This window comes from Cygnus atratus, chromosome 5 (genome assembly GCF_013377495.2).
Source record: "Cygnus atratus isolate AKBS03 ecotype Queensland, Australia chromosome 5, CAtr_DNAZoo_HiC_assembly, whole genome shotgun sequence".
Lineage (NCBI taxonomy): Eukaryota > Metazoa > Chordata > Aves > Anseriformes > Anatidae > Cygnus > Cygnus atratus.
The window spans coordinates 34,989,187-35,004,681 of record NC_066366.1 but is presented as its reverse complement, the minus strand read 5'-3'; the positions used below and the strand labels follow the sequence as shown (position 1 = coordinate 35,004,681).

The window sequence follows — 15,495 nt, the reverse complement described above, 5'->3', positions numbered from 1 at the left end:
AGATGCCAGCACACATCTGCAGACGGCCCTGAGGCCATCCATCTCAGCAGGGGCTCCTCGCTGGGACGAACAGCCCAGTTACTCCTCCGGAGTGATGCTAGCTGGCGTGGGTTCCTCCTGTGGAACCCCTCCCTGCCTCTTCATGCCCTTGCCTGAAGCCAGGCAGCCCCAGCAGGACAACCCTACAAAATGGTGGCTGCTGCTAACGCTACCGCAGATGGCGCCTTCTCCACAAAGCACCTGCATGCACGCGGGCGAGCTGCCATCCAGCTCGGCAAGCATCCGGTCCATGCAGACGAGGAGTTGGTCGGATGAAGCCCCAGCAGCAACAACCTGGAGGACCTACTTGGCTGGGCTTGGGGCCAGGTTTTGTCACTCCAGCTGACGGCGAGTTGTTTGCAGTCAACAAAAGCCGGCACCAAAGGAGAGAGGCTCTCTGCCCCTGATACAGAGCCCATGGCCCAGAAGATATTTCCCCCTTCAGGCTGCTCACCTCTGTCCTGGTGAGTTTGCCCACTCTGCTGTTGGGAGGTGACAGGCACAGTGGCAGAAAGCTGAGGTCCACGAGCTTGGCAAACTGCTTTATCACACTGAGCAAAGGGGGGAGTACGCATGTGTGCGCGCACAGCAGCAGCGCTCTTTCACAGCTGTTCCTTTCCTTGGGTCTTTACCAATCTCCTGATCAATGATGCTGGTGCTCAACTTCTTCTCAGGTGCCCAGAAACAGACCCAGCCCCTGTAACTTTTTTCCTTACATGACAAACCCATCCTGCCCCACAGAGCACAGCGGATCCTGTGCCGGACCAGCAGCAGATTCCTGTGCGTGCTGCAGGGCTGGGATCCAGCCGAGAGAGCAAGAGTTCCCCGACCAGCCTTGCTTCCTAACGCTTCAGGAGCAGAAACCAAGAGCAGATACAACCCAGGCCCAACAGCAGGCCCGGGGGTTAATCCATCTGTTTGTGTTATCCCAAAGACCAGTTTTTAACCTTGTTTTTAATAGGGCGAAGCAATGACCTTTGCCACTTTACAGACACGTTCCCACAGTGGATCCCAACTCCCTCTTCACAGCTGTGTTTTAAAGGGCTCCATGATCCCTCTGCTCTTTATGTGTGTTAATGACTAATTTTTCTCCCTTGTCAACCCAAAAATCGATCACTTGACTAAACAGAGCCAGGAGCCCCGCTGCATGTGACAGTCTCAGGTAAAACCCTGCGTGGGTCTCCCCTTCGGCTGCTGTGCATCTGCGGGGGGCTGAGCCTGTCTCTGTCATTACTTTAACCCAGAAAAAAGTCCTTTTTTGGGACAGAGCCCACAGAAGAAGCTCGGCTCTGTAGCTCTTGGCCACGCGACCACCGACAGATCTACCCCTGGTTACAGCACTCGCTTCGTGTGGCGTTTCAGAGCAGCCCAGCACCAGAAGCGTTACCCCCTCCACTGCCCTAATTGTGGCAGGGCAATCACTGTATTTTACTACTGTGTTGTCTCAGAGTTATTCTTCATATTTAAAAATAACGTCAGTCAAATCATTTGTCCCTGAACCTTGTCCTCAGTGGAGTTTGCACTGGCATTTTCCAGGCAAATAAGTGAAAGGGGAAGGAGAGCAGCTCTCAGTCTCAGGAGTAGGAATGAAAGCTCACAGGTAGCCGGAGCTGTCATGCGAGGGGATGGGGTGGCTCAGAGCGAGCCTCCCCCTGATTTTGAAATAGGGTAATGAATCCTGCCAAGGTCACGGGCAGGGAGAGCTCATCGAAAGCAGCAGCCCGCAGAAGAGCCCGGTGGGTAGCGGCAAAAATTCTCAACACACACATCCCAAAAGCAGGAAACCCCAAGGTTTGCAAACAAACAGCTGCTCAAAGCTACTGTCTCTGAGCTTCATTAGAAACTAAAAAAAGATCCTGTTCTGTGCAGGACGGACATTTTGCTGCCAAGAAAGTGCCACCTACTGGATCTGGCCTGCCGGGGACGTGCAAGAACGGGAAACAAACCCAGAAAAAAATAATGCTAGAAAAGTAACTTTTTTTTTCACATTAAAAAAAAGGACATAAAACTATACATTTACAGTTATCCCAGCCACAGCCCCCTCTGATCACACCCCCTCCGAGGCTGAATCAGCTAAACTTTTGAAGCAGATAAACAGGGGGGTTGGGGGGCGGGGGGGGGATGTAAAGTTTTAGGGTTTGAAAGGAGACTCACCGGTGCCGAGAAGCCTCTGGTGTCTCCTGCAGTCTCCTTGGCTCCTGTACGTCCTGTCCCACTTAGCCGTGCCCTCCTAGTGAAATCCTGCTGCCATTCTCTGGCAGCCCAGCTCCCTGTGCCTCCCTGCGATGTGCTCTGTCCGTGAGCTGAGTGCCCCGGCCGAGAGGATGGTGGGGAGAGCAAGGCAGAGCCCACCCAGTGCCCCAGCCCGGGGGTCCCGCTGCCTCCGGCTTCGCTCTGCCCTTTCGTCCCCGTGCCACTCGCCCCAGTTGTCTGAGAGCAGGTGACAGAGGTTTCTTGGCAGAGGAGAGAGGAGGGGAGGGATGTGGAGGCAGCGAGAGGTGGAGCTGGACCCGGAGCAACAGGTTACTGTATAACCAGGAGCCGGTGGCCCCGGCGCAGCGGCTGCATCCCCGTGAGGTGCGGGGGCACCTGGGGCCTTCACCCGCTCCTGGCCCAAGGGGAGCCAGAGCCGAGCCGTGCGCTGCCCGGGGGGGGAGACGTGTAAAACTTCAGGTTTCTTCCGCCCGAGAACATTTTGTGCCCAAGCGGGAGGTAGAAGGCAGTGTGGGGGGGGGGGGGGGAGGTGGGTGATGAAGGAGTGTTTTGAGCTGGGTTTTCCATAGACAGCGAGGGAGGGGACGCGCTGCCCCAAGCGCCTCGCGGGGCGAACAAGGCACCTTTTGTGCAACCTGGCGCCCTTCTCTGCAGCTCTGCTGGTTGTTTTCCTCCGGTTTTGCTCTCGCCTGCTCCCTCTGCCCTGACATCTGCAGCGGGGAAAGATGCCGCGAGGTGGACAAAGAGGGCAAAAAGTTCTCTCCCCACGTCCCCAAACCAGTGGGGGGATGAGGAGAGGAGCCCCCACCAGGGTACTGCATGGCACAGCTCTGTGCCCCTCAGGGTGGCACGGCCATAAAGCCCCTCTTCTTGCCCCAACTCCTCAGCTGGTGGGAGGTAGCAGGGCTCTGCCCCACGTCTCTGCCCCACGTTTCAGCCCCTGGCAATGGGCAGAGGCAAAACGCAGCTTTGGCAGAGGGTTACGGCAGGAAGGGGGCTGTGGTTACTTAAACCACCTTCGGGAGGACTGAGACGAGCAATTGCTGTGGCATAGGGGGGAGCTGAGGGCTTGCTGGCCTTTGGCACCAGGCAAGGCTTTGGTAGCGGCACCGTGCCACCTGAGCAGGAATTGCTCCTCGGCTGGAGGTGCTCGTTGCGGGCTCTGCTCCGCTGACTGCTGCGGGCAGGACCCTGCCTTTGTTCACACACATGTGCCCACGCGCTCTGGCGGAGATGAGCTCTAAAAGACCATTTTGGCCATTGTGCAGAGCATTCCCATGCTATTGCAGTGCTGTGTCGGACCTTCCCTGCGGCTGTACGAGCCAGATCGTCTGTACCAGCAGGAGCCAGAGCATTGCCCCTTTTCACCAGGTACCAGGAGAGGCACTCTGAAAGCAAAAGCAGCTTCTGGCAATAAGGAACCAAGGTAGGACTTGAGCATCGCTCCTTGCATTGTGGCGAGTGCTCTCGCCATCCGTATGCATTACCCTCATGCTCTCTGAAAGGGTTTCTTTAGAAAACAAACCTCGGTCTCCTCTCATTTTCCCTTGTTGCTCCTCTCTTGCTCGCCAAAAAACAGAGGGAAATTTCAAAGGATGGTAGGGCTGCTCCTGAGCTTCTGTTGCCAGAATACATTGAGGATGTTTGGGTTGTGCTCTGGGGTCTGCCCTACTGCAAGCTCTGTGCTGCTGAGTGTGTGGTTTGGGGCTCGGAGGGATGCTGCTCTTTGGGAAACAGTCTCTCGTGTGGGCAGACTATTTCTTTCAAAAAGTGCCTACTTTTAACTGTCTTAAGACTTAGTTTTTAAACATTTTTTTAAATTGATTGGATTAGCTCATGGGCTGAGGATCATTAAGCTGGAAAATACCAGCTGAGTTCATGGGTGTTACGGCAGTGGTAGTGTGTGATCCATCTGGTTGGCGGATCTTGAAAAAAATGGAGCTTATTAAAAGATTTTATTAAAGTGGACATGCATGACAGACCCCCCCCTCAGCCCTCCAGTGTGTGTTGAGCCCATGGCACATAGATGATAGACGCCACCCGCCACTGGCCCTAGGAAGCTGCAACTCCAGCAGAGACCAGAGAAATACAAAGACGCTTCCACCACGAGACGCAAGCCTGGAAGAAGCCTGGCCTCCTCAACACGGTGCCTGTCAAGCTCCCCGTCGTGGTGGTTTCCTCAGTGCCAGCTGCACCACAGGGGCTCGCGCTCAGTTCTCTGCCTGGCCCACGGCTGAAGCCACGCGGCAGAAACGCCCCTGGTGAGTTATCGTGGGAGGAATGCTGCTGGGTGAGCTGGATGGGCAGGGGGAGAGCCAGCTCCCCAAAGGACAGCTTAGATTATCAGCAGCTCGGTTTTGGCAGGAGAATGACCTCTTCCGCTGCGGGGAAATGTGATCTGATGCTGCTCAGCATAACACACCCACCCAGCACCCCGTCATCCTCCTCGCCACAGCGTCAGCGTGATCCTGGGGGCATCTCTGTGCATGCAAACACAGCCGGCCTTGGGAGAAGCAGCATTTGGAGACTGCCAACCACACCACCCAGGAGGGGAAGGGATATCGGTTCCAACAGCGGGAAAACATGGTGGGAACGTCCTGGAAGGCCTTGCAGCTGAAAGGTTTTGTGCAAGAGAGCCTTACCGCTAAAATGCGTCAGCTGCCACCAGGGCGTTCCAGTGGGACCGCTGGGCTGGGCTCACTTTCCCGGGATGCAAACAGGTAGTTGGAAGGATATTGTTGGAGAAGCTATTTAATGTTTCAAGTGCTAACTGCTTGTTATCTGGCAGTTTCGGCTCCGCATTCATTATGAAAATAGGCACAGCGGGCTACCGTGAGGTGCCATGCCCCGTAGGGAATCTAACTGCTGAGCAGAGGAGGGAACTTCTGGGCAGGAAAGAAAACCACAACTGAGCTTAATACATCTTCCTTGCAACATCTGGTGCGGGTCAAAGTGGGGCAGAGGCAATAACCCAGACGGGGAATTACCCTGCTGCACAGCGGCAGTGCCTGCACACCATCTTGCTTGGTTCCCACACACAGAGCCGGAGGAGCGCACATCCTCAGCCTCTCTCCTTCTTCCACGGCTCAAAGACGTTCAAAACTGGGATGAAGGCAGCTGTCACTGCAGGAATGCAGGACTTCGGTTGCATTTTGGTCTGTATGTTGTTTCTGCCTGCTGTGGAACACGGAAAAGTCAGAAAAGCTTTGGACCAATAAAGCCCCATCTCTCAAAATATCTGAGCGTGAAATGCCAGGAGGCCGACTTGCTTCTCGGGATCAGCCTTTTAAATCAGGTTGGCGGCAGACACCCATCTGATGGCTTGAGAACAAAGACTTCTTCCTTGCAGAGTAAACAACACCCAAACCCAGCTCCTCAAAATATGTGTTCCTCTAAATTTTTAATGCCGTTTTCATCCAACTTGCTCATCCTGTTTCAGAAGGGCTGGGCCTCATAATTAAAAGCTCCAGCAATCTTATGTCTGGCAAATGTCATCAATGGCTTTACTATGCTGTGCTCTAGCTTCTTTGAGCAGTGGGAACAGTTTGGAAAGGAAGTTGCTGGTTAAAGAAATGCTCTGAGGTCAGGGCCTAAATCACTTTGGTCTTTGTTGGTACAGCACAGAGAGAAGCTGTCATGAAATCAGTCACCAGCATGAATGACAATTCCCATTCAAACCCTGAAAATACCCGAGGTGGAGGGGTTGTCTGAAGCTTCTTTCTTCTCCTACATCCATCACAGAGTGAGGGGCTGGCACCAGTGGAAGTATCTCTGTATCTGAGCATCTAATCAGAAGAAGTCCCTGGACAATTTTATCTTGGAATTGGATGAACGACGTGGAGCTGTCCTGCCCTTCTGAGGGTGCAGGTCCAGGCTGGCATCAGCTGACCCCCAGCAAGCACCAGTGGCCAGTCTGCAAGCCATCAGGCTCTGAAACAAGCCTAAAAATTGGTTTGTCATCGTATACTTACCCACTGCAGCCTGTAAGTGAGCATTATCAGTCTCTGTTAGTTCTCATTTTCCATCTAGCTGATGTTGTGAGGCCATTAGGGACCAGCGGGCTCATCACGGAGAGTGCTTTCTGAACCTTGAGGAGGTGGCTGCTTTTCTCTGTGTGGTACAGCAGACTGTCCTGAACTCATATTATGCTGTGGGGTTAAACAGAAACATGGCAGCCATCAACCCATTAACACCTTCACCAGGACAGCCGTTTCTCAGGACTGCTTTCTGCATGAGATCCATTTTTACAATGCAGAGTCCAAAATGGCTGTAGGTCAGTAGCTGAGGTGGTGGTGATCTGTGGTGGGGACTCAGTTAAACATTTCAGGGTAGGAACACCGTCTGCTAACTTTACTAACATGTCGTGTATCTGCCTGCACTCTAGGTCTTTGCTACCTCTAGTTGTGCTATATTTTGTATTTTGTCTGTAGTAAGCACCATGAGATGGAAGGAAGGTAAAGGGCAGAGGCTGCAACTTGAAGTCAACATGTGTGACTCCATCTGCTGTACCACCTACATTCAGGTAAAAAAAAAAAAAAAATCAACTTAGCAGAGTTTCCTTTAAAACCTGTCAGATTTTCTATTTCCAGACCTCTGTATAAGGCAGGTGTAAATAGATACCAGGAAAATTTGTTCTTTTATGCATACAGAAAGGGCTTTCGTTTGGAATGCATTCATCATTACCAAGGTAGATCCAGGTAGGTATGTTTGTCACTCTTCGTAACAAGTATGCGATGAGTACATTCCATTATGCCAAGCAAATCTGGAAGAACAAATGGGTGGGTATTTGATTTGTGCAGCTTAAGCCCAGAAACATTTGGTCATTCAGTTTACTGGCTGCTTCTTCGCACTCAGTTCTGCTGCTTCACTGTCTTCACGGGTGCAACCTTCCTCCTGCTGAGCAGCAAAGGGTTGTTTGTGCCGCTGACTAGAACAGGATGAGGATCTGGCCCAAGGAGATTCATGCCAGCATGAAATGTTTTGGTTTTGACTACTGGGTGGTGTGGTGTGGCCAGAAGCTGCTGTTACCTGGCCTTGGAACGGGCTCCCCCAGCTTTGACTGAAGGATGAAACTGGGTGCTTCTGTATCTTTGTTCCCTCCTGCCACCACTGGCAAGAAAAAAGCGATGTCGCTGAGGCTGTGCTGGGTCTATACCACTGTACTTTCAGCCCTTGGCTAGTGTAAATTAGCGCAGACCTCAAACACTCTTTCCCAGCGCAGGAGCATGGCCTACATACAGCTACAACAAGATCAGAAGTTTGTTGCACACATCCAGTCTCGCCCAAGTCTCTCTTTGTGCAGCTTAGGTGTACCCTAAGATTTGAACAAAATGCTCTGCACTTCAAACACTTCTTAGATCTAACACATTATTTATTTGAATAAATAAATACAAAAATAAGAAATTCTGAATACAAAAACTGATTGTACAAAAACCCCGCAAACTCCTCAAGCTACATGTTATTGCATATTTTTGATAGAGTAAAAAAAAAAAATCTGAAATTGCACACAGTTCTTCATTTCTGCTGAATCATGGATATAAATACATTTAATGCTAGACAGAAATACACCTGACAACATTCTGTTGGGCTTTCAAATAGGACACAAGGGTGTGCGAATGGTGAATGTTTATGCTCATCTTAGGTCTGTCCTATTTAAACAAACAAACCCTCACATTACTGCCTTTGGCCTCCACATCAGCAAGAACCAGCTGCCCAAACCTTGCTGCTCAGCTCTCCAAGTATGAGCAAAACTCAATTCCACTCTCTCCCACTGGGATAAATCAGATACTGCCCTACTAAAGTCAGGGAAATTACCACTGGGGTCTGAAAACACAAATGAGAGCAGAAGATGTATAATAAAGCAAAATTGTGCCCTGACACACAGAAGTGTATGTGGCAAGGCAGAAATGAGTCCATGCTATGCTGGCCTGATTCACTTCTGTGTCACTTTGGTTGTACGTTGCTGCCATGCTGTGAAAACTCATGCAATCTCAATGACACGTCGCTATATGATGCATTGGCTACTGTTCCGTGTTGGGAGTGAGCATTTAGTATCGATTCCTGACGAACATCAGGCATTTTTGCTGAATCATCTCTGGTGTTTGCCCATACATATGCTAATTAGTGAGATAGCATAACACAGCTGCAGTATTATCTTATGGTATCTTACCTACCATCTGGGGAGATCTCTGCCAAAAAAAAAATAATTTAGGCAGGAGAAAGATTTACAGATTTTTTATATGCAAAAGAATCAAATCTTTGAAATGTAAAAAACACTCTTTAAAGGAAGAAATATGTTGAAAACCTGCTGTGCCACATAGCTAGGTTTTAGCCAACAAAGGCAGCAATAGCCAGGACCTGTAGTACTGACTCAAGCCCATATGTGAAGAGAAGAACAGCGTTTATAATGACATCTGCTTTCAGCACGTAAGTTTGCCATATCAGGAAGTACACAGACAGAATCACACTTCCGACCGTTATCACAAGACTGAGCCCTAATGGAGCCTCTTCTTCTGTCAGGTTTCCCTTTGAACCTTGAAGGAAACAAAAAGCTGGTATGAATCTTTGATTTCTTATGACGATGTCTCAAGCCCCAAGTCTAGAGTTTTCCTGTTCTAAAAGGGCTCTATTTCTTACAGTTCAGAGTATAAAGAAATACTGGCTTGAATGAAGGCACTGTCAGTAAATCTAAGAACCAACCCAAACACCAATGGACAATCAATTTCTTGCTGACTGAAGTTAAGCTAAATAAAGGGCAACCAGTTGACACTCAGAGTCAAGACACCAACCTTTTCTTACTACGATAATCAGTTCTGAAGCTGCAGCTATTCTGATTACTCAGTCTGACCCTCTTCTCTGTCAAGCACCAGATTTTCCCCCAGTGCCCCTCCAGCCCCACACCTAGCGTGACAACTTGGTGACTGCGGGGCACATTTAAGGATATCCAATATTGACTTTAAAATCTTATGCAACAGAGAATCTTCTATATTCCCTAATCTATTCCTATTTCAAATTACTATCATTATGAAGAAGCTGCACTTATTTTTTCTTGCATCTTATTTCTGAGCTCGTCTTGGTAGACTTTAACTACATGAAACTTGAAATTTGTTTTTTTTTTATTTATCCAACTGCTCCAAGCAAATATATGCAGAGTGCTTTAAGGCTAAAAATTCACCCCTACAGCAACTCATCAGAATTCAACAGAGACCCACCTTGTGTAAATGTCTTAGATATATCTAGCACAAATTTAAATAGTAATATTTTGTAGTAGTAGTAATACTTTAATTGTAAACCTTGCTTAAAAAAAAAAAGGACTTTATGAAATTACACCTAGCTCTTGGGAGTGGTCAGTAGGATTCCAAATGGGTCCTTTATGCTGTTCAGGCATAGTGAAAGGAAGATGTTGGAACTGATGTGTGTCTTTAGAAGGAGTGAAAGGAAAAGCTTTAGTCCCAGTAGGCTGCTCAGGGACATCCTTAGCATTACCTGCTCCACAAGGCTCCAGCCATTTAGCTACTTTTGTACATTGCTGGAGGAGCTGAAAGAAGCAGTATCGCCTCGGTGAATGGAAATCTCTGTTTCAACATGTTCACTCTCACAAGTCACGCTCACTTGTAAACAGCACAGCAGCATTCCTGCTGTCCCAGTTATACTGCCTTCTGACAACCCTGCTTTGTTTTCCAATGGCGTTATAGATCATACATCATAGGAGAGCAAATTCTATTTGATCCTCTGGCCAAATATATTGATCAGTCAGATAAAGTTTAATGACATAAATGAACAAGTCTCCAAAAATCTGCTTGTCTGCTACATTAGCACATTCTGACACACGCTCGGTTTCAGAATGATTAATGGTTAGAGACTATATTCCACTGAAAAGGCACAGTGATAACATGACATACCCAAGTATAATCGGAGTGCTTCCAGAATGGCCATAATGAAAAGCAGCGTGAGATCAGGAGCCAAAAAATTATCTGGATAACTGAAAACTTGACCTATAAAATAGCACAGCATAAATAAGCCAGAAGGATACAGTGGGGATACTGACAAAACACACGCAACTCATAACCATGCAGCCTAATTCTGGTTAGAATGCATGCAACTTACTTTTATAAACAATCATCGCAAGAGTCGCCAAGAAGTAAAAGATGTAATAAAACCCGTTTATATAAAGTAGAATCTGTAAAGGAACAGATGAGAGCTGATAACTGCTGTTAAGGATTTCTCGTAGTAACAAGGTGGGATCCATTTCATAAAATAACCACTTCCTAAGTAACCTCAAAACATACTGCTGTGCCTTGTTATACTAAATGAATCAACTATGACTGGCATATTGGGTAGGTTTCAGAAAGTAACTTGAGATCACAAATGCCAGGAGCTAGGACAACAGCTGGCTGTTTCAGGCTTGGTTTTCATTCCTTTTTTAATATTTTTTTTTAATTTGGTTTGTAGTGGGGTATTTGTTAGCCTAAGGAAATGAGCTGTGTTCATGTGCATATGTACATATCCCCAGACTTCTATACCTGTTAGTCAGCTCAAACCAAGTTGACAGACGGTTGGCAGGCTCCAATATATCAAATTCCTCTATGTTTTTGAAAATAGGTGGCTCTGTGAAGCAGACAAGCCCTATTACTGCCCGCACGATGGAAAGTCTGAGAGCCGAGCTCAGCCTTTGTTATGTGCCTGAGAAAGGCCATAAGCTCAACTTTGAGATGTAGATTTGTACAATAGACTTCCTTAACTCACTGCTCATAAAACAAACTGTTGTATAGTATACGGCGATAGTTAGCTCTAGTTATTTATATCTGTGTGGATCCACTGCCAAGGTATTTGAGACCTCCTGAATCCTTAACGCACCCTTGGAATGCCTCTGAAAGGCATGGAACACGGCAAGCACCGAGGTACAAATAGGGAAAAGTTACTTACAGGCTCGGGACAGATTCATCTCACCTGCAGCCATCCTAAGATGATAACCATCATAAAGTTATGCCTCTGGTCTGAGTTAATCACCTGGGCTCCCCCTGGAGACAGCTGAGAAGAGCAACTTCATAACCAAGCAGCTCCTGATTGCAAAGGGATAAGTTACCATCCCACCTCTTCCTCTGACTACATAAGCATTTAAATGCCTGGTTTATATGAGATAACTAACAGATGTCTTCAAGAGCCCGCCCACTCACCCCCACGGTCAGTACAATTCCTATATAGCAGGTACCACACACTGACGGGATCATTTTCTCCTGAGGCACAGCAGCATGTTATTAATGCAATACATAAGACACACGAAGGACATCCTGGGGCTCACCACCACATGGAGAAGTTGGAATGTGGCTCAAGGAGTCTAGAAAGTTTGTCCATTCAGAGGTATTTCTGATAAGTAAATTACACCAGATGCTTTTCTTAGTCTTAAATAATACAATGCAATTTATACAAGGAAGGTATCAGTACAGGTTTCATTATTTCCAGCTGTCTTTCTATACTCAGAGCGTTCTTTATCCCCTCTTCTCTCCCCAGCCTTTCTCAAATACCCTGAGACTCTCTAAGCAGGGATTTCATCCCAGGCATCCTTTATGGGAACGACCCATCCGGTTTTTGAAGGGAGCACCCACCCACACGCAGCGGATGTATTCCAGTTCCCAGAGAATCTCATTTTATTAAAACAGAACCAGGTTTTTGTGTTTTTCCAGTTGAAGGAGGGTGGAGCAAAAAATTACTAGGTGGGTTCTAAGCATGGAAATCTCTGAAGAGAAGGGTGTCTCTTCTTAGGAGGTTACTTAGATCTTGGCAAGAGTAAAGGTTGGGTGAATTAATATGAAAGAAGAGGAAGTACTACTGAAAGCTACTTTTACTGCCTCTTGTCAGCTGTCTGTGAGGTGTGCTGCATGGCACTTGTGTCTGTGAACCCACAAATACAATTTTTAGCCTTGCTTCTTAAGTCAGTGAGAAGTTATGAGATCAGAAAATGTGTCTGCCAGCCCTCTGTCAAGACTGGGAGATGGGTTAGAGGGGTTTGTGCAGGAATGGGACAAAATCTCAGCAAAAATCCCCAGCTACAAAAACCATCTTCCCTTGGAAGAAATGCTTTATCTGTTTTTCTTCATATGGATGGTGCTGATGATGGAAGACTCGCAGAATAACACTAAAATAACATTGTGCAGATTTATTAGGCAGGAAGAGATGAAACTTTTGCAGCTGATTTTCTTGAAGATTCCTGCATGTGAGGGATGAATGGTACAAAAAGGATACAACTGATGAAGTTCTTCCTTTCCGTTGAAAAGAAAAAAAAAAGAGCAGAAAATCAGTCTCAATATTTACCAAAAGCACTGCAGCAACATTCAAATCACTGATGTTACTAGCGAGGCTAAGCGTGCTTGTAGAAGTTTTTATCTCTCAGTTCACTGGAAGACTTGGAAGACTTTTTTTTTTTCCTCAGATCATGCAGTTCAGGTTCCAAGAGTAACTTTTTCAAATACCTGAACTCTAAAGTAATCTGGGGAAATCCCTGCTGTGAAAAGTCACTTTCACCAAGACACGCAGCTCTTTCAAGATGTAAAGAAGTACACAGAACTCGTTCATCCTGTCCTTTCCCAGCAGATGACACTTCATCCCCTCTAACTATGCAGGAAGAAGGGAAACATGCAAAGGAACCAGAATGTAACATTTGCTTTTAAATTGCGAGAGGCAGCACAGAACACAGGGCTCCCCGCTTCCTCTGAAATAACATCCTTCCAAACCAGTTTGCTTCAGAAGCAGCCATTCTATGTAAAACCCTCATGTGCTCTGATCACCCACAGACCCCACACAAAATACAAGTTAACAGATAGGTTTACTCTTTTCTTTCCAAAACCTCAGAATTCCCTTGCAACATGATGGCAACAACCTATTAGAATACTTCTTAAGTAACTCCTAACAGTCTCAGCCTGCTTCAGAGGCAGTAAGAAAGGAAAAGTTACAACCCCTGCTTCACAGAGAGCAAAACCGCCTGTGGAAGGCTATTCCACCCGTCTTCTTGAAGACATCACATCATCATCGAATCAGCAGGACGCACTCACCTCACCACCTCCATCCCTGGGCTTCTTGAGGTTAATGTCCCCATCACCTCATAGCTTTATGCACTTGGGCCCAAATTAATCCCCACTAACTTTAGGCACCCAATTAAGCTATCCAATTTGGGAACATAGTGGAAATAGGCAAGCAATTTTAGGTGATTCATATTGTCTATGACTTGAAATGCCTTTGGGCATGCTGCATCTCCTCTCCATTTTCTGTGAAGGGAGCATAGGCTCCTACCAGAGCGGTCCCTTCACTTGGCCAAAAAGCGTTTTGATAAATGCTTTCTTTCTTTTTGTGGATTGTAGTTAAAGGTTTTATTACATATCTTGTTTTGCCGTGACTAATGGTTAAATATGTGCTCACATTTACATCCCAGTGAAAGCCTCACATGAAAGTAATGCCTTGGATCAGGACTATACATTTCCTGTCTTGCTCAGGACTAAGGAGATGTCTCCAGGTTCAAGTTATTCTCAGCTGTGAAGTGGGGTGTTAAGGTAAAACACCACAGCTGCATGTGCAGACATGTTATCGTTCTACAAGAGGCGTCCAGAGATGGAGCTCTGCCTAAAGAGCAGTAAATATAACCAAACACGAGGCGTACCAACGTATCATCACCCACTCATCAGCCCCGCGGCCACGGTGCCAGGGGGATAATTGCAGTAGTACGGTTTTATCGAATGGGCAACCTGAAACGTTTTGAATTCCCTAATGGCAGCTCCCTGCATTTATTTGTATATTGTAAAACCTTTTTCCACAAGAGGGCACTGACCACATTCTTGCATCTGCTCCACGCACAGGTTTGCAGGCACTTTTGTTTAGAATATGCTGCCTCCCCGTGAGAGACAGAAGACATTTCACACAGGTTAAACACTGAAACCTCACAATGTGAAAGTGATACTGCGCTTTAGTAATTGAACATATAACTAAAATTATATATTCAAATTAAAACTGTGGGTTGCTAATCCCAACAACCTGAGACCACCTCGCTGCTAGGACTACCGAAGCCTGCATTGCTGCTAGGGCATTTTGAAATTGAACATGAGAATTCTGGCACCTGAGAAGAAGCAGAACAGGAATTTTAAAGCATTTACACGAAGCACGCAAACTTGCGGCAGCAAGAAGGGCATTCTGCATTTGTAATAGTGACTTTTGCTGCACGCGGGCTGGCACCTCATTTCTGCCTATTCTAAAGCTTGCAGGGTCCAAAAGAAAACAAAACGTAACACTAATTGTTTCCGGTGCAAGTTCCCATTAAAGCACTCATACAGCCCTTCCGTCAGTGCTTTAATGAAGCGTGCTAACTCTTCGGGTACCTGGGATGAGCAGGGATCGCAGCCCGAGCCTTCCCCCCCAGGTCACCAAGGATCCTTCCCCCTCAGGTCACCTCCTTACTGGAGGCAGAATACAATCAGTTTTCTTTAAAAAAGGAAAAAATATGTTTGTTTTTAGTGCCAGAACTGTATTAAGGGCATGCAGGCAGCCCCAGCTGCAGTTAAAATCGCCCGGTGCGATGATCGCAAGGCAAAATTCTCGCCTCCTTCAGGCTGCTGTTCTGCCACCGGGGGCCTCCCCTCCCGCGGCGCCATGTCGTGACTGTCGCGACACGGCCTGGGGCTAGGAGAGCCCTCCCTCCGCCAGGGCCCCCTCCCGCGGTCTTAACAACGACAGGAGGAGTAGGGAAAGCACCGGGCATAGGCCCCGTATGGAAGGGGGACGGGGGAAGGCCCCGAGCGGCGGAGGGCCCTCACCGCTCACCTCGCCTGGCCGCCGCCATGTCGGCCGCCCGCCCCCAGCGGTCCTCCAGCGTCCCGGCAGCCCCCGCGCGGCCCCGCCCCGCCCCTCGCTCTTCGGCTCCGATCGGAGCGTTCGGCCCGGTTCGGTCTCTTTCGGGCGGCTTCGGGCAGTGCCCGTTCGGGCGCCGCCGTTCGGGCCGGCGAAGGCGTTCGGAGGAGGTTCGGAAGAGCTCGGCTTTCCTCGCGACCGCCTCAGCCGCCTTCGGGCGAGATCGGAAAAGACTCGAGCGGGTTCGGGATTCTTCGACCCCGCGGGCCGGACCGCTCGGGGACTCGGCCCTGTTCGGGCGCGCTCGGGCGGGGAGCCCGAGCTGTCAGGTATCGCTTCGGGCCGCGGCCTCGGCCGCGTCCCGCCCTGGGATTGGCCAGCCGGCAGGCAGCGCGGGCCTCGCTCGTCGGG

At 48.4% G+C, this 15,495-nt stretch overlaps 2 protein-coding genes across 6 annotated transcripts in view; both read right to left on the bottom strand.

Annotated features, from left to right (window-relative positions):
* Window positions 1-2,313, bottom strand: part of EPS8L2 (EPS8 like 2) — a 62,423-nt gene extending 60,110 nt beyond the window's left edge. Inside the window, exon 1 of the mRNA XM_050711010.1 lies at window positions 2,194-2,313. The gene's annotated coding sequence lies outside the window, so the exon portion shown is untranslated. The remainder of the gene's footprint in view (window positions 1-2,193) is intronic.
* Window positions 2,314-7,615: 5,302 nt separating this feature from the next.
* TMEM80 (transmembrane protein 80) lies at window positions 7,616-15,127 on the bottom strand. 5 transcript variants are annotated; one of them, XM_050711226.1, is made up of 6 exons: window positions 15,058-15,084; window positions 14,616-14,718; window positions 11,203-12,512; window positions 10,360-10,432; window positions 10,155-10,247; window positions 7,616-8,786 (listed from the first exon to the last, which is right to left on the bottom strand). In XM_050711226.1, exons 3-6 carry the CDS (start codon window positions 11,230-11,232, stop codon window positions 8,581-8,583), a joined length of 402 nt encoding a protein of 133 aa, XP_050567183.1. In that variant the 5' UTR covers window positions 11,233-12,512; window positions 14,616-14,718; window positions 15,058-15,084; the 3' UTR covers window positions 7,616-8,580. The 5 variants fall into 5 exon arrangements, with proteins under 5 accessions (XP_050567183.1, XP_050567182.1, XP_050567185.1 ...); XM_050711225.1 differs by lacking the exon at window positions 14,616-14,718 and having other exon boundaries at window positions 10,360-10,453; window positions 12,496-12,512; window positions 15,058-15,127; XM_050711228.1 differs by lacking the exon at window positions 14,616-14,718 and having other exon boundaries at window positions 15,058-15,108.
* Window positions 15,128-15,495: the final 368 nt, after the last annotated feature.

Coding starts and splice junctions, on each gene's coding strand:
- TMEM80 (XM_050711225.1), bottom strand. Junction 10,248..10,359: donor TGCGATGATTGTTTATAAAA/GTAAGTTGCATG, acceptor GCTATTTTATAG/GTCAAGTTTTCAGTTATCCA. Junction 8,787..10,154: donor AGCACTCCGATTATACTTGG/GTATGTCATGTT, acceptor GTTTCCTTCAAG/GTTCAAAGGGAAACCTGACA.